Here is a 26,827-nt window from a genome sequence, read left to right as displayed (position 1 = left end):
TTAGGGAAATGTAAATTCAGTGAATGGTTTAAATGTTTTCAGAAAGAAGAACACTCTCTAGGCAAATTTTGGAGATAATGATGAGTATGATTTTTGTCAAGGACTTTGGGAATTTTCATGGTAAAGTGAAAAGAATGAGTTAAAAAATTAGACAGTTGTGGGTGAGTTGAATGACGGATGGCAATAAACCATCTTTTGATTTATTTTAGAAAATTCTTTGGAGAAGACAATTTAGGATTAAGATTATCCAAATCTAAAGATATATTATAGTAGGATTCAATTCGTGAAAAATCCTTAATGTCAAGCAGGTAATGAGGATTTGATTCAACAGGTAATGAAGAATTAGTAATATTAAACATAATCTCCAAAGAAGAAAGCCACATGTGTACAGATGGTAGTAAAACATATTAGATAATTCATGTTCAAAGTAAAATCATGATTCTGAAAAAATACATAGCATGTATCTAACAAAATCCTCAAAGCAAGCTTCTTCTTAAATAAACCAGAGTTACAGTGGTGGTCAAATCCATTTCCCAGCACAGATCTATTTCTAGTTAACTTTCCTATGTCTAATTAACTTCTATTTGACAAAGTGCAAAGAGGAGGAAACAGACGCATAATGGAGTCAGTTGAGGATCGTAATTATTTACTCCCACTTTTTCCATAGATATAGAAAATACTATAACCAATCCATTTTTACTTAACCAATTTCTTCTACTTTTTTCTCTGTGAGTTACTCATAATATTAAGGTAAAGATAACTAGTTTTGTGGAAATTTTTATCAGCTTATTTCTACATTAAAAAAAAATTCGCAATGTCTCTTAGAAGTTCCTTTTTTCCAGGGTACCCAAAATTTGAATTCCTGGCAATTAATCTAATAATTTTGGCTCTTATAAACATATTTTAAATAATTTAGGGTCAAAGAAGTTAATATGAATAAAACTGCTTTGAGAATTATGCAATCTTTTATAAATGTTATCAACTATAATAATAGCTCTAATAATAATTTAATATTCTAATCCACTGACATTAAACTGTCATACAATTGTTTGGGATAAGTGCAGGTGTGCATATATTTAAGCAAACATGATCTTAGAAATCCCAATTTATAAAACAGTCCAATTAAGAAATGATTATTTCCATTACAAAAAGATTTTTTGTTTACAAAATGGTCTTTGTGAGGTTCTTTTAAAAGCAAATTTCAATATTACATTAAAAGTATGACTTAGGGGCACCTGGGTGGCTTAGTCAGTTAAGCGTCTGATTTCAGCTCAAGTCATGATCTTGCAGTTGGTGAGTTCAGGCCCTGCGTTGGGCTGTGTGGTGACAGTGCGGAGCCTGCTTGGGATATTCTCTCTCCTTCTCTCTCTGCCCCTCTCCTGCTTGCTCTCTCTCTCTATGTATTTATTCAACAATTATTGACTGAAAGTCTACAGTGTGCCTGCTCTTTTAGGTGTTGAGCAGACTCACCTTGCCTCCTATGGAGCTTGCACTATAATATAGAGACATAGAGTAAACAAGTAAGGAAGCAAAATGTATAATGCAATCTCAGATGCAGTAAAACGAAAATAAAGGAGGCAAAGAAGACAGAGCATGAAGGCTGGGAACCACCTACTGGTGGTCAGAGAAGGCTATTTTGAAGGAGTGACATTTGAGCAAAGACCTGAATACAGTTTCTTACAGGCTGTGTTAAAAAGTTTGGATTTTATAAGAATGATTAGAAGCCAAAGAGTTTTAAGGATGCCTGGGTGGTTCAGTCGGCTAACCATCTGATTTTGGCTCAGGTCATGATCTCGTGGTTCACAAGATTGAGCCCTGAGTCCAGCTTAGAGCTTGGAGCCTGCTTCGGATTCTGTGTGTCCCTCTCTCTGCCCCTGCCCACTCACACTCTGTCTCTTAAAGATAAATAAACATTAAAAAAGAAAGGATGACTTAAAATACATAATTTGACTATAATTCTTTGAAGAATATGTTTATCATGTAATACTGGTTATTTTCATTATTCATATGGTGCATACTCTTGTTTAACAGATTAAAAAGAAAAGAACAGCAACAACTTTCCTTTTGACAAGCTACATTGAACTTCATTTAACCAGGATTTGAAAACAGAAAAAATAAAAGAAAAAAGATGTTGGTAGGGCTTTACTTTCCAATTACATAATCGACTAGTGCTAGTTAGCTAAATGTTCTTGAGCACACATGCCAAATTTCATGATATAGTTTTCCTACTGGCAGCAAAGCATGATGCTGGGGAATTTTTTCCATAAAGCTGGACAATTTAATGAAGTCTTCCGTTTAACAGGAGACACTGTGCCCATGTGGGTATAGCCCTGAATTAAGAGTCCTACTTCATTTCTGCCCCTGGCCAGCTGTTTGACCTTTGTTGAACACTTTTTTTGTTTTTACATTGGTCTTTGTTTTCTCATCTACCTGTATGAACTGGACTTGATGATCCCGAAAGATCTTTGCGGTTTCAACATTCTGAGAATCAAAACTAGCATTCAGGTTATATGTGAGCTGGGAATTCTAGACAGAATCCTATTACTTCCATAGCCACCTACCCAGCCATCCATTCATCCACTCATTAAATACTTAATAGGTGTCTACTATGGGTAAAGCACTTGTAAATGTAAGAAATATAGCAGTGAATAAAATAGAATTCCTGCCCTCATGAAGGTTATATTCTAAATAAAGACAGAAAAGGTGGGTGGTGATGAGTGTTATAAAGTGTAACATTTTCAAATATTGCCGCTCATAGTGCTATATGCAGACCAGTGCTAGTTTGTTTCTGCTGCACAGATAAACTCATAAACTGATAATAAGCATTTAGAAACTTTCATAAATTTATTCAAAGACAAGCAAGATAGTCCTGTGTCAGATCTTAGGAAGTAAAATAAAACATTATGGGAGTTGATATCAGAAAAGTAGCAGAGGTTCAAATTGTATCAGGGCCTTAGGGAGCAAGATAAGGACTTTTATTTTATTCTGATTGACATGAGAAACCAGTGAAGATATTTGAAGAAAGGAGATAAATGATCAGATTTAAAAGATAAATCATGTTTTACATAAAATGTCAATGTTTTATAAAATTATAAGATTATCAAAAGTATTGATTTTGATTTTGCAAGCACATTCCTATGAAAGAAATGGTATAGCATAGAGTGGATATCTTGCCTTTCTCAGATTAAAAAAAAAAAAAGAAAAAGTTTCATGAAAATAAAATTCAATTTTAATCTACAAAGATGCTTATAACTTTTATAAATTTACAAATGACAGGTAAAGGAAAGAAAAGAAAAGAAAAATAAATGTTATTCAGGAATCTTCTGATCAGAGAAAAAACATTTGCAACACATTATTGTATTCCCCAACTAATATTTTTATACACATGTACATATACATGTATACATATATTCTTTAAAAGTATCTTTGAACAATAATAGGTTTTGAGGTATTTATTTTATTTTTTCAAAATCATAACAATAAAAAATGATACAACTGTATGAGACTTGTCCTTTAAAAAGTAATGCATTTTAAAAACAGATTCTTTGGGGCGCCTGGGTGGCGCAGTCGGTTAAGCGTCCGACTTCAGCCAGGTCACGATCTCGTGGTCCGTGGGTTCGAGCCCCGCGTCGGGCTCTGGGCTGATGGTTCAGAGCCTGGAGCCTGTTTCCGATTCTGTGTCTCCCTCTCTCTCTGCCCCTCCCCCGTTCATGCTCTGTCTCTCTCTGTCCCAAAAATAAATAAACGTTGAAAAAATAAAAATAAAAATAAAAACAGATTCTTTGATCATTATTTGATTTCTATTGTCTTTATAAATTATAATCAGGTGGTAAATACATCTGAAAACTGAGCGTTTGCAAAGAATGATAACAGAGAGTTGATTATTTATCTTGGCAGAAAATGTCAGTAGAAACTTGAATTCTGTAATGAAAAGATACTTATTTATATAATTATCCTAATATACATATTAATTTTTGTGTCAGGAAATAGAAATGAATCATATTCAGAAAAGACTGCTTCAAATTTAAAAAAAATGATCAAATTTGTGTTGTACTGTAACAAGATTAAAAATAGTAGTGAATATGTACTTCCATTCCACCTGTATCTCTAGGTAAACAGTGATTTAATCTAAATTTTTATTGACCTTCTAGGAAATATCTGTGTACGTATGAACCTCGCCATTTATATAATATAATAATTTTATTTATACAATATAGAGATATTGTGTTTATCTGCACAGGCTCCTAAAGATTCACATTAAACTAAGAATGACAATGCAAATATTAAGAGATTTTAAATCTGTAATTTAGGATTTCTCTTCTTTATTACTAATTCCAGTTTATATAAAGAAAAGAAATCATAGATCATTCTCTACTTTTAAAATTGGATCCAATGCTATGAAACTATGTGTTTTTTTGATACCTGTATTACCAAATTGGTTCAGATAAAGTAAAATAAATTAAGGAAACTTATAACACACTTCAGGTTTTATTCTTTTATTATTATTGCCTGAACGCTTTTGACAAAAACCACAGCAAAGGTAAAAGACTTGAAATGTGTTATCGCTATCTAGCAAATATCCTATATATAGTTACATTTAAAGTGTATATATATTTAAAGTATTTCACCTAAATGTAAAAGATATTTCTGAGGTCATGTCCAATAATAAAACAAATTTGTTAAATGTCACATTGGCTCTTTATGTGACATATTGAGTGATCTGATTCCATTAAAAATTTGAACATTTACATTAGTTCTAATAGATTTTGTTACTTGCTGCTCCATTTTAATAAAGCCTATAAGTAGGATATCATATTTTTAAAAATTAATTTTTCCTGCTGTATTGAGATATGATTGACATATAATATTCTGTAAGTTTAAGGTGTACAGTGTGTTGATTTGATATACTTAGATATTGCAAAATAATTATAACCATTTCTCTTTTGTGGAGAGAACATTTAAAATCTGCTCTCTTGACAACTTTGAAGTATGTTATACAATATGATTTACTATAATCACCATGCTATACGTTAGTTCCCCAGAATTTATTCATCTTATAACTGAACATTTGTACTCTTTTATCAACATTTCCCCATTTTTCCCACCTTGCCCCTGGTAATCCCAGTCTACTCTCTGTTGCAGAAAATAGTATGGAAGTTCTTCCAAAATTTAAAAATAGAACTATCATATAATCCAGTAATCCCACATGTGGATATAGATATATCCAAAGGAAATAAAAACAAGATCTGGAATTCTATATCTTTAAATCCAAAGATTAGTGAAACTTTCATAGGAACGCATTCCACATTAAGTGACTGTCCCTGTAGTTTGGGGTCTCATGCCCCTTTAATCCATGAGATTGTGGAATTAATAAGGAAGTTGCTTGTGATACCATGTCTTGGTTAATATCTCAAAATTATGACATCACATTTCTGAATTAAATAAAATGAAAGAAAAAAACTATGATATGTTCGTAATTAAGTCATATAGAATGGGACTGGATTGAAAATCAGCCTTAAGTATAACATATAGCTAGACAAATATGTCTAGCCTGTCTGTGTCAAAGCAGTTTCACTTTTTCCTCTTTGACAAGCAAAGGAGGACCTAGGAGGAATATATACATGAACCTGACTAGGTGGATAAAATGTTTGTGAGGTGTGGTATTTCTTCAGATGTAGATGATACTGATTATTTTGGTAACAGCATTTCCTAACTATTACAGAGAAAGACTTCCCCAAAAATTTCTTCTCACAAGTGATGTCCACCTTTTATAACACAAAAAATATGTGTATATATATGTATACATATAAACACATTTATATTGTATATACATGTATACACATAAATTTTTTCTGCTTCGTACTGTATTGTACATAAGATGAATTTTGACTTTGTGAATCGTATTGATTGACAGTGATTCAAAATCAGAAAAAAATTTCTTTAAAACAGCTTATCTAAATTTATATACTAGTATCATTTCTAAAACCTTTTACAGAGGATTTCTATGAGAGTGTAAATGTTATAAATTTGAGACACAGATCTTATTTCGTTCTTATTCCTTTCACACTTAGCTCAAAGTCCATATATTGTGGTTCCCCAGTTAACATTTGTTGAATAAATGCATGACAGGATAAATGAATGAATGGCAGATATTGTCCTAGTGATGACTATCTCCTTATCAAACACCTAATTACAATTAGTATTTGAAGTTGATTACATTGTAAAAATAACCACACAGTGCTAATCTGAATCTTTCACAGAGACCAGCCTACTGGAGATTATAGAATCTGGTTTCTAGAAAAATAAATTTGGGGTTATTAGAAAATAGTTTCAAATAAATTATAAGGTGACATTTTATTATGTAGTCTATATCCATCTCAGATGGGTATTTTGCTTGTCAGTTTGTTTTTCATCCAAGAGGGTTATGTGACTAAGAATTGGCTTCTAAAACTTTCAAACATTTTGTTAGAAGGTGACCTTAAATTTGGTTTTACATGTAGATTATCTGAAGATACAGTAAAAAATGTCATCCGCTGCACCCCTTCCTCTCACAAGTCTAAATTTAGCACACTTTTTTTTAAAGTGATTGTTACTTGTTTAGACACATTACCTTGACACAAACATTACCTTGAATAAGCAAGTTTGGATGGAGGACCCAGGACAGTGGAGTGGACCAGAACTTTTCTCTATAGTTACGCAGGTTCATCGCTGCAAATAGGCACATGGACTAGGGTAAAAATGGGAGTGAAACGCTGCCCACATTCTTATCACATAGGCAAAGGTGTGTCCTAGGGTGGAGTTTAATCCACCCAGAAGAGAGGTATCTTTCTTCATTTGAGCAAAGACATCTATTGCCCTAGAGCAGCTCTGAGTTGGGGAATGCCTTAGAGGAAGAACCACCTTAAAAAGGAGTGTGTGTGTAACAACAATACCATGTTTCACCCTTGCTATTTCTCAGTTTTGCCAACTGCTTATATAGTTTGATTGAAAATCTTTAGAAAGCGCTTATATCGCGTGTTATCAGCCAAGTAAACATTTGCCAGTGGAGAGAATGAAAACAAAGTTTCACTCTGCAACCAATGCAATACAAAGGCCATAGGGTATTTCTTAATGTACATCTTTATTAATGCTTAAGAAACCAGACTTAATATGTGAGCATAGCTTCACAGTAGGAACAACTAGTCTAATTCCTTCTTTTAAATAGTTCTACTAGGAAAAAAATCCCACAAACTCCACTTTAATTACAATGAATGGCAAAGGTCTCATAGTGATAAGGCATCACAAACAGGCTGGTTTTTATTACACACAAGGGGATGGTCGTAGGCATGATAATCTAGGGAAGAAAGATGGTTCCTAATGTTTACATACTTAGCTCCCACTGGCATTTCACCAGCTTGGAGGTTTGCACTGTCCCTCTTAATCTGAGAGAGTGCATCCAGATTCACAGCAAGACCTCAAGGAGAGCCAGATGATGGGGCAGATGGCAGATGACTAATTTGGCAAGCCTTGATGAGTGGAAATTGTTTGCTTTAATTGCTTGTCAAGTCCAGTATGTACATTAAAGTTAAGGACCTAGCACTTTCACAGAAAATGAAATACTACAAAGTAAATAAGAAGGACTATGTGTAGGGGAGTGGTAAGGGGTGGGAAGAATGATTAGAAAAAAAAAAGGCTGGAGAGATTTGCGGCAAAACAGTGGTAGGGGGAATATTATTTTATCTAAGAATAGATGACATAAATGCAATTTCTAACTCTGTAAAGTCTTTCTATAATGTTTTTTTTTTCACTTTGAACATGGGAATTTTATGAAATGTAATTTAAGAAAAAAATACAATGAAATATTTAAAGACAGGAAACAATCAAGAACAGGAACTAAGAATTATATACAAGCAGTTACAAGTCAGATTTTGATGCTAAATATAATGCATTTAAATTCATTTGTAATGTTTTAAATTTACTAGGCTAATTCTTGAAATATAAAATGGAAAAAAAATTAGACCCATAAAAGAATAACCTATTGAGAAGACTGAATTCGAGTAGACAACTTACAAAACATATCATTCATAAACAGGAGACAATCATGTATAATTTTATATCTATCATTTTTTGGTCATTGCCAATGAGATTATTTCTCTTTGCAACATAATTTAGCAGTTTAAACATCTCTGAGGACATTTAGAGACTATTGTGGGTAAACAAGTGGGAAAATACAGATCAATTACATTTTAGATGGACCAACATGTAACAGTATACATAGTTTATGGACTTGCCTTTCATCAGTCTGTGCTATAGAATGCCTGTCTTTCCTAGCTACAGCTCTATTAGTGAAGGTCTACAATGCCAAGTGCCCTTTTAATTTGGCTCAAACATCATTTAGAAAATGTTTTGTTAATTTCAGCAGATCCCGTGTTTTGTTATTTTGGGAGTCAATAAAATAGTGATAGAAAATGGATTCAGAGAATACACTAGAAGGTCACTTACTTTTTTAAAAGGATACCAATCTCTACATCAAAAAATATTTTATTTACAGTTTGTGTAATGTAAATTACAAATCAGAACTATAAACCTATTTTCTTTATTTATCATTTTGGGCATAATTATTCATAAAAGGACCAAATAAAGCATAAAATACCTGGAAAACAATATAATAAAAATGTTTCATTAATTTCATACAGGAGCATATTTAACTCCATTAGATATAAAAGCCAACTTGTGTGTTTTGATTTCCACACAGTAAAATTTACAATTTTTTGGTATATAGTTCTCTGAGTTTTAACTGTAGAGATCTATGTAATCACTACCATGGTCAGTATGCAGAATTGTTCTGCTATCTCTTGAAGTTCCCTGGTGATCCTTTTGTCAAACCCTCACTATCCCTCCTCTCCATCCCCTAGCAACCACTGGTTGGTCCTCCATCCTAGTAGTTTTGTTGTTTTACAAAATGGTGTATCCATAGAATCATATGTAGCCTTTTGAGCCTGGTTTCTTTCAGTCAGATAATGCCTTTGAGAAGTTTCCATGTTGATACATCAATCATCTGTTCGTTTTTATAGCTGAATAGATAGATATTAATGGAATATATATACCATAGTTTATCATTTTGCCCATCAAAACACATTTGAGTTGTTTCCAACTTTTTTTGTGAATTTGAGTAGAGCTCCTATAAACATTCCTATACACATTTTTATGTGAACATAATTATTTATCTAGGGACCTACAAATGGGATTGCTGGGTCATTTGATAAGTGTATGCTTAATTTAATTTTTTTAAATATTGATTTTTGATAGAGACAGAGCACAAGTGGGGTAGGTGCAGAGAGAGGAGACACAGAATCCGAAGCAGGCTCCAGGCTCCGAGCTGTCAGCACAGAGCCTGACACAGGGCTCCAACTAGCAAATTGCGAGGTCATGACCTGAGCTGAAGTCAGACACTCAACCAACTGAGCCACCCAGGTGCCCCTTGTATGCTTAATTTATAATGTTGTAAGATGTTGCCACAGTGTGACCTCAGGAGCATCCAATGAATGCAGCCTATTACATAGTGTAGAGTAGGTTTTAAGTAAATACTTCAGAAATAAATTAAATCACAGAATTTCTTAGCTGAGGGGAAACATAAAAATATCCTATTTGAGAAAAGAGAAAGTTGGAACAAATGAGAACAGAATAATTGTTCAAATTTACGTGGCTAGAAAGTGTTGGAGTGATGGAATCCCAACCCCTACTTTCTTTGCCCAGTATTTATTCCTTTAGATCAGATTTATTGAGTACATCACCTATGCAAGTCTTATATTTTAATTCGATTTAATATATTGAATAATGTGCACATGCTATATACTACATATTTTGATAAATGACAGTAGGTAACATTGAGCTCTGTCAATGAATCAAACATTGTGCAAAGCAAGTTACACATTTAGACTCACTTAATCCTCACAATAGCCTATGAGATGGTAGTTGTTATTATGTCCATTTTACAGAAGAGGAAATAGAATGACAGAGTCTAACTTGCTCAAGATTACATTGTAGGCCAGTGATTGAGCTAGATTTTTGTGCTGGACATCTGGCTCTAGGCCCTGTGTTCTTAACCTCTAACCTGAGTTTATTGCTAAAAACTACTTAGCACAAAATCCTACTTTGTAGATACAGAAACAGAGACTCTAAAAATGGTGAAATTATTTACTCAAATTTATTCAGCTTTTAAAAATGGAAGAACCAGCATATTTGATCCTGGCTCAGTTATGGTTCTCAGTGACTCCAAAGTCCATTCATTTATTCAATAAGTATTGACTGAGAGTCTGTGTGCCTGCTCTTTTAGGTGTTGAGCAGACTAAGCTTGCCTCCTATGGAGCTTGTACTGTAATATAGAAACATAGAGTAAATAAGTAAGCAAAATGTATAATGCAATCTCAGATAGCAGTAAAAAAAGAAATAAATAAAGGAGGCAAGTAAGACAGGCATGAAGTGAACCAGCTATTTATTTTAGAGAAGGTGGTCAGAGAAGTCTATTCTGAAGGAGTGATATTCGAGCAAAGACCTGAATACATTTCTTATTAAATACAGTTTCTTACATGCCATGTTGAAATGCTTGGATTTTATAAGTGTGATTAGAAGCCAATGAGAGTTTTAGGGGCACCTGGGTGGTTCAGTCAGTTAAGCATCTGACTTTGGCTTAGGTCATGATCTTGCTGTTCACAAGTTTGAGCCCTGCATCCGGTTCTGTGCTGACAATTCAGAGCCTGGAACATGCTTTGGATTTTGTGTCTTCCTCTCTCTCTGCACCTCCCCTGCTTGCTCTCTCTCTCTCTCTCTCTCCCTCAAAAATAAGTAAACACTACAGGCAACTGGGTGGCTCAGTCAGTTAAGCATCCAACTTTGGCTCATGTCATGATATCATGGTTTATGGGGTTCGAGCCCCATATGGGGCTCTGTGCTGCCAGCTCAGACATTTTCAGATTCTGAGTCTCCCTTTCTCTCTGCCTCTCCCTGGCTCTTGGTCTGTCTCTCTCTCTCTCAAGAATAAAATAAACATTTAAAATAAATAAACAAACAAACAAACATTAAAAACAAAAAGAAAACTCCAAGAAGAGTTTCCATGAGGGGAGTGGTGTGAACGATTTATGTTTTTTACAAAGATCGTTCTGGACCCTGTGTGGAGAATGAATTAATCAGGACACATAAGGAATCCAGGAAATCAGACAGGAGCCTACTGTCAAGTCAAGGGGAAAGATTTGCAATAATTTGTTTTAAATTTTTTTTTTCAACGTTTATTTATTTTTGGGACAGAGAGAGACAGAGCATGAACGGGGGAGGGGCAGAGAGAGAGGGAGACACAGAATCAGAAACAGGCTCCAGGCTCTGAGCCATCAGCCCAGAGCCTGACGCGGGGCTCGAACTCACGGACCGCGAGATCGTGACCTGGCTGAAGTCGGACGCTTAACCGACTGCGCCACCCAGGCGCCCCAGCAATAATTTGTTTTAAATGACGATAGTAGTAGAAGTGGCAATTTTGGCCTCATTTGGGGATATATTTTGAACATAGGGCTGCAATCTCTGTGTGACTGTAATAGCATTCAGTAATAGTCACTGAAAATGTTTGCTACTCTTTTGTGCCTTTTTAAAATTAATTTATTTTTTCCTCTCACCTGTTTATTTATCATTATTTTTTTAATTTAAATTCAAGTTAGTTAATATACCGTGTATTCTTGGTTTCAGGAGTAGAACCCAGTGATTCATCTTTTACATATGGCACCCAGTGCTCATCGCAACAAGTGCCCTCCTTAATGCCTATCACCCATTTAGCCCTTCCCCCCTCTACCTCCCCTCTAGCAACCCTTGGTTTGTTCTCTGTATTTAAGAGTGTCTTATGGTTTGCCTCCCTCTGTGTTTTTATCTTATTTTACCTTCCCTTTCCCTATGTTCACCTGTTGTGTTCCTCAAACACACGAGTTTGACATATGAGTGAAATCATAGGATATCTTTCTCTGGACGACTAATTTTGCCTAGCATAATAAACTCTAGTTCCATCTATGTTGTTGCAAATGGCAAGATTTCATTCTTTTTCATCACTTATGTTTGTGTGTGTGTGTGTGTGTGTATGTGTGTATATATATATATATATATATATATATATATATATATATATACCTCATCTTCTTTATCTATTCATCAGGTCAGTGGACATTTGGGCTGTTTCCATGGTTTGGCTATTGTTGAGCCCTGCTATAAACATTGGGGTGCTTGTGCCCTTTGGAATAAGCATTTTTGGATCCTTTGGATAAATAGCTGTAGTACAATTCCTGGGTTGTAGGGGAGTTCTATTTTTATTTTTTTGTGGAACCTCTATACTGTTTTCCAGAGTGACTGCACTTGTTTGCATTCCCACTAGCAGTGCAAAGGGTTCCTCCTCTTTCTCTGTATCCTCACCAATATCTGTTGTTTCCTGAGTTGTTAATTTTAGCTATTCTGACCCATGTACGATGGTATCTCATTGTGGTTTTGATTTGTATTTCCCTGATGATGTGTGCTTAAGTATTTTATTTTTGGAGATTTACTATAGCTCCAGATTTTTAAATACCCAATAATGTGCATTCAACTAAAGCATATTTGTTATGTTCATATTTCTGAGAGAGTACTTATTATTAAATCAGATAGAAAAATCAGAGAATTTATTGGGTTACCAAGTATATATATATTTTTATGCAGATTGTCTCTGAATTATGCACACAATATATGCATGGTTTATGTGTATCACTCAATTGCTTCTTTACAATGTACCTTGTACAAACACATTTAATCAATATATATTTTTTTCCATGATACTGGGTCAACAGTAAGATGCTAAATAAATAATTATTCATTTCTTAATTCATATCTCATATAGGCATTTGATATGAAAGTAAGGGAAAAATTTGATTTTTTTAAGCCCTCTTGTTATCTTTGTTATGTAAACAAATGGAGGGCTGGTTTCCACAGTTATAACATGCCTGGAGGCAGTAATTGATTTTTGGTATTCAAATGGATAATGTTAATGTTTCTTCATTCCACTTCAAATATATTTTCCCCATGAATCAAACAGATAATTTTGTTAACCTGCCTTTGCGTATTGTTACAAACTCCTAATTATATTCCTATTTTTTTACTGAAGGAGGATTATGTAGTTCACTCACTGTTGGAAAATAAATCTTGTCAAGAAGAATAAAAAGCCCATGTTTGCAACTATAGCTACATTTGTAACAGAATCAATACCAAATAGAAAAATTGGTGATTTTATTAAGGCCTCACATACAACTTTACTGCTGGAGTTACAATTGGAATGAAAACTGTAGGAAGCACAGGCAAATTCAGGATTTTTGAAGCTTGAAGAATTATAAGCTTATAGTTTAAGGACTTCATAATAGTGTTGGCAAAGGGGACTGAATTTTGTTAAACTTGTTTTGGCTGGTAAGGAAAATTTTTCAATTCTGTTTGATAAACAACTTTGTGAAATCAATGAAACTTGATGGTTTAAACATTGTCTTGTGTACATTGCCTGATGGTAAAATCAATTGACAAATGGAAGTTGTGAGGCATTCAGTGAAGGCTTCATGAAGAGAAATACAAATGATTTTAATGCATTTATCCAAACTAGTTCTTTTCAGATCAAGTCTGTCTTTCAAGATAAAAGTTAAGAAGAGTATAATAGTCATTATAGACAGCAGTTTGGATCAAAAATAAACATATAGGAAAGCCTCACTGAAACAAAAATATTTCCTAAATTGAACTGTGTGTAGTGAAACCTCCAAAGACCAAAATGTTTGGACAATTTTCTAATTAATCAGATTTCCTGTTTATTGGAGGAGTTTGTTGTTGTTGTTGTTGTTGAAAAATATTTCTAAGCATACTCATTCCAATTTTGTTTTCATATGGTATATACAAAACACAGCTGATCAGTTATTAAACAATGGAAAATTTTCTGAATTGAGGGTTATTTTATGAATCCCAGTTATAATTGTTTTTATAGAGAGTAAATGAATATTATTAAATGATAATTTCTTGCAAAGCACTATGCTATATAGTTCAGCCAATACAAAAGAAAAAAAAAAGAAAAGAAAAAGGGGCACCTGGGTGGCTAAGTGGGTTGAGCATTCTTCTTTTGATCTCAACTCAGTTCTTTTTTTCTTTTTTAATTTATTTTTATTTGAGAGAGAGATAGAGAACAAACAGGTAAGGGACAGAGAGAGAGGGAGACAGAATCCCAAGCAGACTCCCCGCTGCCAGCACAGATCCTGATATGGGGCTTAAACTCATGAACTGTAAGATCATAACCTGAGCTGAAATCAAGAGATGGATGCTGAACCGACCAAGCCACCCAGGTGCCCTAATCTCAGCTCACTTCTTAGTCTCAGCGTTGTGCGTTCAAGCCCCAGGTTGGGCTCCATACTGGGCATGGAGCCTACTTTAAAAAAATAATAAAAATAAATTGTACTGTTTTCAAAGAGTTTACAGCCTTTGTGGCTTTCTTATATAAAGAGATGATTATAATAGTTAATAACCATAGTAATTTATAGTATATACTTTTTTCATATATTCAGGATGAGAAATATGGAAAAATGCTTAGTGATTACAATTCTATGAATAAATGTTTCTCCCCAAATTCATTCAGGTTTCTATCCAAAAGGTCAGAGTGCAGTTAATATTTTAGAAAACTTTTCATTTAGATGTTTACATATTGACTTTTATATAGTGATATTAAAGTACAGGTTTTATTTCCAATTGAAAGAAACTTGTGCAACATAAGTTGTATATAAATTTCAGTGTGGCATTGCATATATTTTAGCAATAGTGCAGCAAGTTTATTAATCGATGTATAATTTCCCCATCAGTAGTTGTATTAATATATAAGCTTGTTCTCATTGGAATGTAAAACAATGGAAATCTATATTTCATAAACCCATATCATAGTACCTTTTCTCAACAGACATTTTACAAGTTTATAAAGATTTTGGTATAAATTTTCTAGGAGCAATAAAAGTAAGTATTGTGGATTAAAGGTGTTTCTTAGTCTCTAGAGTATATTGGAAAAAAAATTAAACAAATAGACTTTGATATTGGCTGTTAAGGATCATGTACATGAATCAATCACTTTTGTTCACCTGCTGTGTTGAAATTATTGTACTTATCAATAGAAATTAATTTTTTCTTAATGTCTGTTAGTTTTAATAAGTGAACCTTCCACAGAACCAGTAAAAATGCTCAAATGGTCAAGAATAACTTTGTTTTTTCTTCAGAAACAGACTCTTAACTACAGAGAACAAACTGAGGGTTACCAGAGGAGAGGTGGGCAGGGGATGGGTTATATAGGTGATAGGGAATAAGGAGGGCACTTGTCGTGATGAGCACCAGGTGTTGTATGTAAATATCGAATCACTAAATTCCACAGGTGAAACTAATATACTATGTTAACTAACTGGAATTTACATAAAAATTAAAAAAAATAATGGTTTTGTAATTTCATTCTGAATTGAATTTTATTTAGTCAAACAATGTAATGGAATAGTAAAAATTACTTAAGGTCAAAAGCGTATAACTTAACTAGAATTTAATACTTCCTATGTATAATATTTTAGCAGTCATTAACAAAATTCACCATTATCTTTATGTTAATGATAATAAAACAATGTAAAATCTTAATTGTTTGAAAACCATGCTTACTTTTAGCTTATTTCTCAACAAATATCTAGGATGTGTCCCTAGGTCTTATGGTCCAAGATGGTGGATCAAGGTTTAGCCATCCCATTTCCATTCCAGACGGCATAAGGAAGGTGTGAAGAAGAAAAGAGACAAAGTTGACTCCAATCATGATTTAAATGAAGTTCTGGCAAGATAGCATACAACGTTACCTCCAAGAGCAGCAATGAGAAATGTAATCTTTTATTGGGGTGGCCATATGCCCAGGTAAAGGTTGTGTAGTTATTTACTATGAACGAAGAAGAGAATGGGTATTGAAGATTCAAGAAGTCTTTGCCTCCATCCCTAGCATTCTACAAAAGCTGCATTCTCAAAGGTAGCAAATGAATTCCAGCATGGCATGTGAGAGACTTGGCACTCAGCAAGGGAGAACGCAGGGGAGTAGCTTGGAGGTGATAGGGTGACAGGACCCTGGAGAAAGGAAATGAAATTTAACAGTTCTTTAGATGTTAGATTTCAGAAACAGTCTAAATATTATGTATTGGTTTTCTAGAACTGGTCTAACAAAGTACCACAAACCATAGAACAATAGCAGTTTATTCCTTCACAGTTCTGGAGGCTAAAAGTCTAATACCAAGGTGTCGGCAGGGCCTCTGAGACTGGGTAGAATCTTCCCTTGGCTCTTCCTAGCTTCTGGTAGTGGCCATCAATTCTTGACATTCCTTGGCATACGGCTGCATCTCACTCACATCTTTGAGAGTTAAAGATGTTACATTTTTTTTGTCCTCCGCCCCCCACCATCTATCTTTGTAGTCACATGATGTTTTCCTCTTCCTAGAAGGCCATTATCATATTGGGTTTAGGGCCAACCTAATGTCTTCATCTTAACTTGATTACATCTACAAAGACCCTGTTTCCAAACAAGGTGATAGTCACAGATACCAGGGTCTTAGCCTTCAACATATCTTTTAGAGGGACATAATTTCACTTATAAAATAATATTTCTATAAAATATACTGTTTGATAAACTTTAGACATCCAGATGAGGAAAGTTTGTGTCTTGTTTTTATTTTAGCAGTGAACTTCCACTATGGTTAAAGGTCTACATTATCATTCAATACTTTTAAATTTAGATTTTTGTCATTTTTGATATGTCAGTAGGCAACAATAGTTGTTAAGGTGGTCTTAATTATTGGAATGTATCCATCTAGATTTTTTTTGCTTTGTGTACAGAAACCCATTCCCTTGAATACCACTAAAGCATTATGACTTGTCATTTCTGTGTGCATAACATACAGCTGTTGATGTGACTTTATTACGCAGCTCTGTTTCCAGTGTCTTCAAAGTTTACACTTTATATCTTGCCTTAAGTTGCTGTATATTATGTAACTTACTCAAAGAAGATAAGTTCACATCCCTTTTTTAGACTTTCCATACTATTATTACAAGATGCATAATACAGTTTTTTTCAGGCAATTGAAGATTTGAATTGGTACATTAAATGATAAGGATCTTGTACAGGCAGGTATACAAACCATGAGAAGTAATAACTAAAACTCTGACTTCTGGAAGATAGGGAAAATATCAACACATAAAACAAAACAAAACAAAACAAAAACATATATGTACACTCAGTGCTCATCTATGAACAGACTCATGATCCATGCCCTCAAAGAAGGCATACTGAGATCCTTTACTGTCAGTCTGTTATACCTTAGAATACTAAGGAATATGCTAATGAATATACCTTAGAATACTAATGAATGACCCAGTTGATATCAATAAAAACTCATATTTTACAACATATTCTATTTCTAGTATATGTTTATGAATATATCAATCTAAATTGCTTAACATTTGTATTTTATTTTTTTAATTTTTTTAATGTGAAATTTATTGTCAAATTGGTTTCCATACAACAGCCAGTGCTCATCCCAACAGGTGCCCTCCTCAATGCCCATCACCCACCCTCCCCTCCCTCCCACCCCCCATCAACCCTCAGTTCTCAGTTTTTAAGAGTCTCTTATGTTTTGGCTCCCTCCCTCTCTAACCTTTTTTTTTTTCTTCCCCTCCCGCATGGTCGTCTGTAAAGTTTCTCAGGATCCACATAAGAGTGAACACATATGGTATCTGTCTTTCTCTGTATGACTTATTTCACTTAGCATAACACTCTCCAGCTCCATCCATGTTGCTACAAAAGGCCATATTTCATTCTTTCTCATTGCCAAGTAGTATTCCATGGTATATATAAACCACAATTTCTTTATCCATTCATCAGTTCATGGACATTTAGGCTCCTTCCATAATTTGGCTATGGTTGAAAGTGTTGCTGTAAACATTAGGGTACAAGTGCCCCTATGCATCAGCACTCCTGTATCCCTTGGGTCAATTCCTAGCAGTACTATTGCTGGGTCATAGGGTAGATCTATTTTTAATTTTTTGAGGAACCTCCACACTGTTTTCCAGAACCAGTTTGCATTCCCACCAACAGTGCAAGAGGGTTCCCGTTTCTCCACAAATTCTCAAGCATCCATAGTCTGATTTGTTCATTTTAGCCACTCTGACTGGTGTGAGGTGGTATCTGAGTGTGGTTTTGATTTGTATTTCCCTGATGAGGAGCGACATTGAGCATCTTTTCATGTGCCTGTTGGCCGTCTGGATGTTTTCTTTAGAGAAGTGTCTATTCATGTTTTATGCCCATTTCTTCACTGGGTTATTTGCTTTTCGGGTGTGGAGTTTGGTGAGCTCTTTATAGATTTTGGAGACTAGCCCTTTGTCTGATATGTCATTTGCAAATATCTTTTCCCATTCCTTTGGTTGCCTTTTAGTTTTGTTGATTGTTTCCTTTGCTGTGCAGAAGCTTTTTATCTTCATGAGATCCCAATAGTTCATTTTTGTTTTTAATTTCCTTGCCTTTGGGGATGTGTCAAGTAAGAAATTGCTGTGGCTGAGGTCAGAGAAGTTTTTTCCTGCTTTCTCCTTTAGGGTTTTGATGGTTTTCTGTCTCACATTCAGGTTCTTTATCCATTTTGAGTTTATTTTTGTGAATGGTGTAAGAAAGTGGTCTAGTTTCATCCTTCTGCATGTTGCTGTCCAGTTCTCCCAGCACCATTTGTTAACGAGACTGTCTTTTTTCCATTGGATATTCTTTCCTGCTTTGTCAAAGGTGAGTTGGCCATACGTTTGTGGGTCTAGTTCTGGGGTTTCTATTCTATTCCATTGGTCTGTGTGTCTGTTTTTGTGCCCATACCATGCTGTCTTGATGATTACAGCTTTGTAGTAGAGGCCAAAGTCTGGGATTGTGATGCCTCCCGCTTTGGTCTTCTTCTTCAATATTACTTTGGCTATTCAGGATCTTTTGGGGTTCCATACAAATTTTACGATTGCTTGTTCTAGCTTCGAGAAGAATGCTGGTGCAATTTTGATTGGGATTGAATTGAATGTGTAGATAGCTTTGGGTAGTATTGACATTTAACAATATTTATTCTGCCATTCCATGAGCATGGAATGTTTTTCCATTTCTTTATATCTTCTTCAATTTCCTTCATAAGCTTTCTATAGTTTTCAGCATACAGGTCTTTTACATCTTTGGTTAGGTTTATTCCTAGGTATTTTATGATTCTTGGTACAATTGTGAATGGGATCAGTTTCTTTATTTGTCTTTCTGTTGCTTCATTATTAGTGTATAAGAATGCAACTGATTTCTGTACATTGTTTTTTTTATCCCGTGACTTTGCTGAATTCATGTATCAGTTCTAGCAGACTTTTGGTGGAGTCTGTCGGATTTTCCATGTATAATATCATGTCATCTGCAAAAAGTGAGAGCTTGACTTCATCTTTGCCAGTTTTGATGCCTTTTATTTCCTTTTGTTGTCTGATTGCTGATGCTAGAACATTTGTATTTTAAAATGTAGTATTTGAGGGCTTAAAGGCACAAATTTTAATTATGTAAAAATTTTACTTAAGAGCGGCTTATTTAGCAATAGAAAAATATTATTTTTAAGAATAAAATTGTTAACATTTATATTTTGATTTTTTACTTATGTAGGTTTATTCTTTTAGGAAATATAGTAAATTATAAGTTCTAAAGAAAATCTTGTTTAAATGAAATTAATGTATTTACATGCTTTATGTGTCACTACAAATGTGATTGTTTTAATTTCCCTCTTTGCTCTGTTTCTTTGAGACCCATGCCTTCTTATCCTCTGTCCTTAGAACATGAAGTTTAGTAATAGAAAACCATAATATCACTTATATGTCTTATCTAAAAAAGCCGAATGCATAAAACAGAGAGTAGAGTGTTAGCTACCTGGGGCTTCGGGGGAGATTACCAATCAAAAGGTACAGACTTCCAGTTATAAGATGAGCAAATTCTGAGGCTCTAACATACAGCATGGTGACTATAATTAACAATACTATATTATATACTTGAAAGTTGCTTACACAATAGATCTTAAATGTCACTGTGAAAAAGAAATGGTGATTATGGGGTTCCTGGGTGGCTCGGTTAAGTATCTGACTTTGGCTCAGGTCATGATCTCACAATTCGTGAGTTTGAGCCCCTCATCGGGCTCTTTGCACTTAGCACAGAGCCCACTTCAGATCCTATGTCTCCCTCTCTCTACCCATCCCCTTCAAAAATAAATGAGAAATTAAAAAAATGGTGATTATGAGACCTAAACGAGGGTGTTAGCTAATGCTATGATGGTAATCATTTTTCAACAGGTTAAGTGCATCAAATATATACATTGTATACCTTGTATATGTATCAATTATATCTCCTTATAGCTGGGGAAAAATAAAAGTGAGGATGTGTATCAGTGTGTGGTTTATGTGGATTAATGAGATTCAAAATAGTTTTTAGTTCAGGGAATCGGAGTAGAGCATGTGGAGTGAAGAGTTGAGGGAGACTTCTTCATTGTGCATGGCATAGAAAGGTTATATAACTTCCTGTGTATCTTCTTGTCTTGGCAGTGTGTGCAGGGACAGAGAACAAGCTGAGCTCTCTCTCTGACCTGGAGCAGCAGTATCGAGCCTTGCGCAAATACTATGAGAACTGTGAGGTGGTCATGGGCAACCTGGAGATAACCAGCATCGAGCACAACCGGGACCTCTCCTTTCTGCGGGTAAAACTGTCTCTTTCTTTCTCTTCTCTTCTCTGTGAGTGGACGGTGGTGTCGCGATGCATAAAGACAGACCATCTTGCTTCAACTTGATGGCTATGCTCTTTTGCCTGGCAGGGACCATGACCGTAGGCAGAAGACATATTGAGGCATGCCTAGTAAAAGAACAAGAGTAACAATGCTGTCATGACTGAAACCCTGAGTTTAGAGCAGTTACTGTTATCCTAAGAGAGTTGAAAGATTCTGTCAGGGTGTTGTACATGATATCTAGTAAGTCTGCCTTTTTCTGAATTGCATGCAAGAGGAAATGTGTTAGGCTGGGAACTAGAAGAGTCAAAGGACCAATCAGATAAGAATTGGTAACTTTAGTAATCTCACTTTCTGTCCCTTTTCTGTCACTTTGGAAATTTCAGGCTATTCTATATTACCATAATAAGATTAATACTATTATCTGTAGGAGTAAAATGACATTCATTTTTCAAACCTACAAATTAGTAAAATTAGACACAGGGAATTATAAGTACTTATATAGGTTGATATATGCATGTACATACATGCAGGTGTGTACATAAAAAGTTACTCAGAGACAACCAGTCCTTTTACAAACTCGTTTTCGCTCTCATTTTTACAGCCTTGGTCTGCTTAACAGACTATCATTGCTTAATGCCTTCAGTTTCTTATGTTTTGCTTTAACCAGAATAGATATAGGAATATCTGAACTTGAAAGAGATATTATCTTCGCACCTATGAATTTATTCTTTTTACAAGAACTAATAAGATGTATTTTAAATAACAGCATCCCTTTAATTTATTTGAGTTTTTTCAATAATATTTACACATTTCTCAGGAGTACTGTCTTATGTAAATCTAGACAAAAGTGTTTCAAATACTGATACAGTAAACTATTCAGGAGATAATGATTATTTAAAGAACTACGATAATTTAAATAATTCCGTACCTAAATAAGTAGTAACAAAAAGAAGCAATGATCTTTAAATACTTTGAATATTTACTTTAAATACTTTGAAAACTTGAATAAATATATCTAGAAGGGTAACAACTACAGAAAATAAACCACCTCAAAACTTAAACAGCACTATAAAGCTGACAATACATATAAGCTTAGTAATGACCCATGAACATACCTTTATTCTCATCTATTTATTTAAAGGTAATACTATTTTTTTCTTACTAAAAGCAACATTTTGGTTGTTAGTTCACTTATCTGTTGTTCCTTTGGGAAGTAACTATTTCTAATTGTGACATTTATTTATTCAGTCAACAAATAGTCTTAGCCCAAGAATATAATAGCAAGTAATCTATTGTCCTTGACTTCAACAATCTTGCAGTCTTGTAGAGGGTTACAGGCGTGTGATACATTAAGTATTGTGTATATGTGTGTGTATATGTGTATGTGTGTGTATATAATGTATACAGTGTGTATATATGCATATAAAAAAATTTATAGTTGCTAAGAGAGAAATAAGATACCAAAATCTGAATGAAGGTATGGTCTTTTGTTAATAGTAGATGTGGGTGCTGGGCAAAGAAAGGAGTGGCTAATTCTGAAGGATTCGGGAAAGATCTCATCAAAGAAATGCTTAAATTGAATCATGAGAAAATGAATAGGGACTTAAAAGGTGAGTGGGTGGAAAAGAAAGGCATTCTGATGGAAGTAATGTAAGGGAAGGCTTAGAAAGAAGGCTCTAAGTCAGAGTTAATACAAGTGTACTTAATGTTTACTGCTTTAGATATTAGACATATGCATGTAAGTAAATAACACATCATTCTCACCTTCATGGAAATTGTAGTGTAGAGTGGATGAAGAGAAACTTCTCATGGAATAAAATATTAAATTGGAGAGGTAGAGAACTTTGTACCACAGATAGGTATCCAGGGGACATCAGCATCCAAATTAACTACTTAGCATTTGGGGCTTAGAAAAAGTCATCAAGGGGGATTGAAAAGAATTAGACCAAAAAGTAGACCAAGGACTGAACTCTCCACATGCCCCATTCTCTGTTTTTAGGTGAGTTCAGTGCTATATGTACTTTTCTGAATGACCCCTTAAAACAGGGACTATGAGCTGAAGTCTCCATTATGCTACTGTATTGGATGAGCCACTCTAACTGTACCTTGGAAAATCCTGAAAGCTCTCCATTTCCAGGTTTTCTCTGTTATTCAAAACTTTGCTTTATGTCACTTCACTGTTATGTAAAACCTATACTACTACCTGTTTTTGCTAACCAAAAGAAATCTGAAGAGGATTTTCGCCTTTACAAAATGATCATTGCTTCTTTGCTTCACACCATTTCAAAGAAGGAAGGGTTTCATAGGAACACTCTTCTTTCAGACAGCAGGGGAAAACTGTAATACAAAAATTTCTCTCTTTAGAACTACATTATGGTTCATTTGTGTTCTTTGTGGTTTCCCTCCAAAGTACCTAATTTGTCCAATATTGGCACATTACAATAAGTTCAGTGCATGTAAAGGAAATCTCGTTATTTTACATTATGCTATCGTGTTCAATAAGTTTTGAATTGTATCAGCAAGTAGTAATCTTACATTAATCTATTCTATTTATTACATAAGCTTCATATATATTTATGTAAGTGTAATTCACTGAGCAACTTCTTACACAGGTGTGCAATTTCCCCTCCTCTAAGAATGACTCAAACCTGTAATGTGTTCAGAGAGACATTAATTCTGGAATTAATTTCTTTCTTTAAGAACATAAGAAATTACTTTTGTTTTTAAAAGATTTTCCATCTTTATTTTTCTTCTCTAAGTAGTGAGTTCATAGTATTTTGTTTTATTTGTTTTGTATGAAACCACTCAAATTTCTATAATTTACGAGAACAACTTAGCTCAGTATCCTGTCTACCTCTTTCACTATCTGAATAGTCAATGTCTAGGACAGTGCCTAAAATATCATGAGCTTTCATTAAGTATTTGTCTGATGGACCAATAAATGAATAAAATTTCATAAAACTTAATACTTTATAGATTCCTATTTTGTATATTATATGTTATCTAGATGAATATGTTCATCTAACCCTTATGTTATTTCTTCATGACACCACCAAAGGTCAGGTGTGTGGGCATAGACACAGAATAGGTCAATCAGAATCTCTTCCCGTGATTTTCTATACCAGTTTCTTGACTGATATGGGTACATAGTTTCTTGACTATTTGCATACCAGAATACAGTCATCTTTTTTCTTGTGGTTGGAATGTCAGAAAAGGCTGTGCAGACAGCAGAATGGAGCCAACACCCTGAAACAGAGAGCAGAGGGGATGACCATTCACCCCAGATTACTGGTGAGGGAATCATTCATTTCCACATTCCAGTCTGCTTCTCATGACTGGTTGCCTTACAGCCAGTGAGTCCAAAAGATACCCCTGGAACTTGAGAGTAACTTTGAAGTGATTTTCCTTTTTATTTTTTTTTCCCTTAAACTAGATGGGTTTTCTATCACTATAACTAAAATATCCCATGTACTCCCATCTCTCAAGATATTAAGAACACAGAAAAAGTAGGCTTTTGAAATGGAATATGTGCTTATATATTATAAATCTAAACAAAAAAAAAAAACAGAAAAAAGATAAAAACACCCTAAAATGTTTTGGAGTTACTTCCTTAATCTCTGTTAGATGTATTTTATTGAAATACTTTGAAATGCATTACTTTCACGATGCTTTTATTACATCAACCTTAGAGTTTATCACTGTAAGCACCTTTTCACCCAGCTGTGTTGTAACCTCCAAGTGTTTGCATTTCTCTTACGGGGAAAAAAAATTTAGTTGACAATAGTTAGCATTAGACCCCCGAGACACCACATAGTTGGCTAGAAAAAGGCCCTAAAACTTATTTACTATGTACTTTATCACCATCACAAGGTTAAGACATAATAGAAAACAGCGAGGCATAAAAATCATAGATTTTGTGTTATTGTCTTAACTTTGTGAACTCTCTCAAACGAGGTGAAATATAGCGAATGATGGAATGAACTTTTAGACCTTTTACCATCATTAGAATTCTCAAGAGTTTTTTCTCTTTTGTCATTCCATTGGACCTCTTTGCTATTGCTGGTATTCAGTGCTCAGCTTTTATAATTTACATTTATTTTCTTTATTTGATACATTCATTTTAAGCAAATAAGTATTATGTGTCAACTAAGTGTAAGACAGTGTGGTATATAAAGTGGAGTATATATGAGGAGTATTAATGACTATTCTTAACAGGCATAGTTATATCAGGTATAATATAATAGGCATATAATTTTTATATAACAGGTAACAATATTTAATTCTGACTTGTATTTAGTTGAGTGAAACTTGTTTTGGACATAGTTATTTTTAGGATCATGAAGAGCTAAATTGATTTTAGTGGTTGATCCATTGACCTGAGATATTAAAAACATTAGTAATTCATTGAACCTGTCTACACTGTAGTGTAGAAGCCTTAAATCTTGATTATAGATGTCTTTATTACTGAAAGTGAATAAAATAAATTAATATCTTATATTAATAAATAGCAACATTAATATTTTGTTATTGATAGCAAAAGGCACTGTGTTTGAAAAAGTCAGAAAGTATAGTTTTATAAAGCAAAAATACTTTAAACATATCTTCTCTCAGATGATGAATAACACATGTTGTTATGGGAAAGTAAATTTTATGAGAATACATTTTTTTTGAAAAAATAGCTGTTTTTATTGTATTCTTGGCACAAAGCTATAGGGAATTTTTTGTATATATAAGAAATAATGCCATCTAAAACTTTATTTTGAAATATAAAACTCCAATATATTTCTTGATAGAAACCATATAGTTCATTTTTCTTTACCATAGAAAATATTTTATTTTTAATTTCAGATATTATCTTTGTCTTTTAGTTAATAATTAACATCTTGTAATGTCATGGAACTATCATCCTTCTTTATTAGGATATATATGGAATTTTTATGTTTGAGGTTGTTGCTTTTCAACCAGTCTCCATTGGACATGAAATTTGTGTTGCTTTTCCAGTGCTAGTAATGGACCTATATTATTTCATTTTATACTCACACATTGTTCCTTTTCTGAGTAAGGACACATATTTGTAGGAAGGCAGATGAAGCTGTAACTCAGAGACTGCAAGATGCTGTCTGGCTTGCTCCCTGGAACTTAAGACCTTGGCTTCATTAGCATGTTTCTGTTACAATGTAATCAGGGATGCTGCCTGGCAGTGATGAGTTTCAAGTTGTAACAAGTAACTCTGCTGTCACCTATTCCTTAGCTGTTTTCAGTAACTAGTCCGGCTTAATATTAAATTCTGAAATATTTGCCTTTCAACCTACTTCTAGCTTCAGGGTCTACCTTATTGTCCTCTGGCAATTCAAAGCAGATGACCAGAATTAAATCCAACAATATAGGGAGTGGTTTTTATATTTACACTTGTTTCCTATATCTTTCTTCCCCATTTAACTCTATCTATACCTGGGTAAAGCTGTCTTCTGCATAGCATGATTTATCAAAATGCTATGTGGAATAATTCATATTAAAAAAAATAGGTAATTTAGGGACACCTGGGGGGCTCAGTCAGATGAGCGTCCCACACTTGATTTCAGCTCAGGTCAGGATCCCAGGGTCGTGGGATTGAGCCCCATGTTGGGTGCCATGCTGAGTGTGGAGCTTGCTTAAGGGGCGCCTGGGTGGCGCAGTCGGTCAAGCGTCCGACTTCAGCCAGGTCACGATCTCGCGGTCCGTGAGTTCGAGCCCCGCGTCAGGCTCTGGGCTGATGGCTCAGAGCCTGGAGCCTGTTTCTGATTCTGTGTCTCCCTCTCTCTCTGCCCCTCGCCCGTTCATGCTCTGCCATTCTCTGTCCCAAAAATAAATAAACGTTGAAAGATATATATTCTCTCTCTCTCTCTCTCTCTCTCTCTCTCTCTCTCTCTCTCTCGATGTCTCTCCACCCCCCAACCCCATCCCTTCCTCTGCTGGAGCTCTCTCACTCTAAAAATGAATTAAGTGAATAAATAAATAAATAAATAAAT

General features: G+C 34.5%; 1 protein-coding gene across 6 annotated transcripts in view; it reads left to right on the top strand.

The window, feature by feature from the left end:
* The window catches only part of ERBB4 (erb-b2 receptor tyrosine kinase 4), a 1,154,402-nt gene that overhangs the window by 401,427 nt on the left and 726,148 nt on the right, over window positions 1-26,827 (top strand). For all 6 annotated transcript variants that reach the window (XM_086719539.1, XM_086719536.1, XM_086719540.1 and 3 more), the window contains exon 2: window positions 20,641-20,792. In XM_086719539.1, the coding sequence (XP_086575665.1) occupies window positions 20,641-20,792 (152 nt within the window). The remainder of the gene's footprint in view (window positions 1-20,640; window positions 20,793-26,827) is intronic.

This window comes from Puma concolor, chromosome C1 (assembly GCF_028749965.1).
Source record: "Puma concolor isolate L17-30 chromosome C1, mPumCon1.1.hap2, whole genome shotgun sequence".
NCBI classification, from domain to species: Eukaryota; Metazoa; Chordata; class Mammalia; order Carnivora; family Felidae; genus Puma; species Puma concolor.
This window is presented reverse-complemented; position numbering and strand designations above follow the sequence as displayed.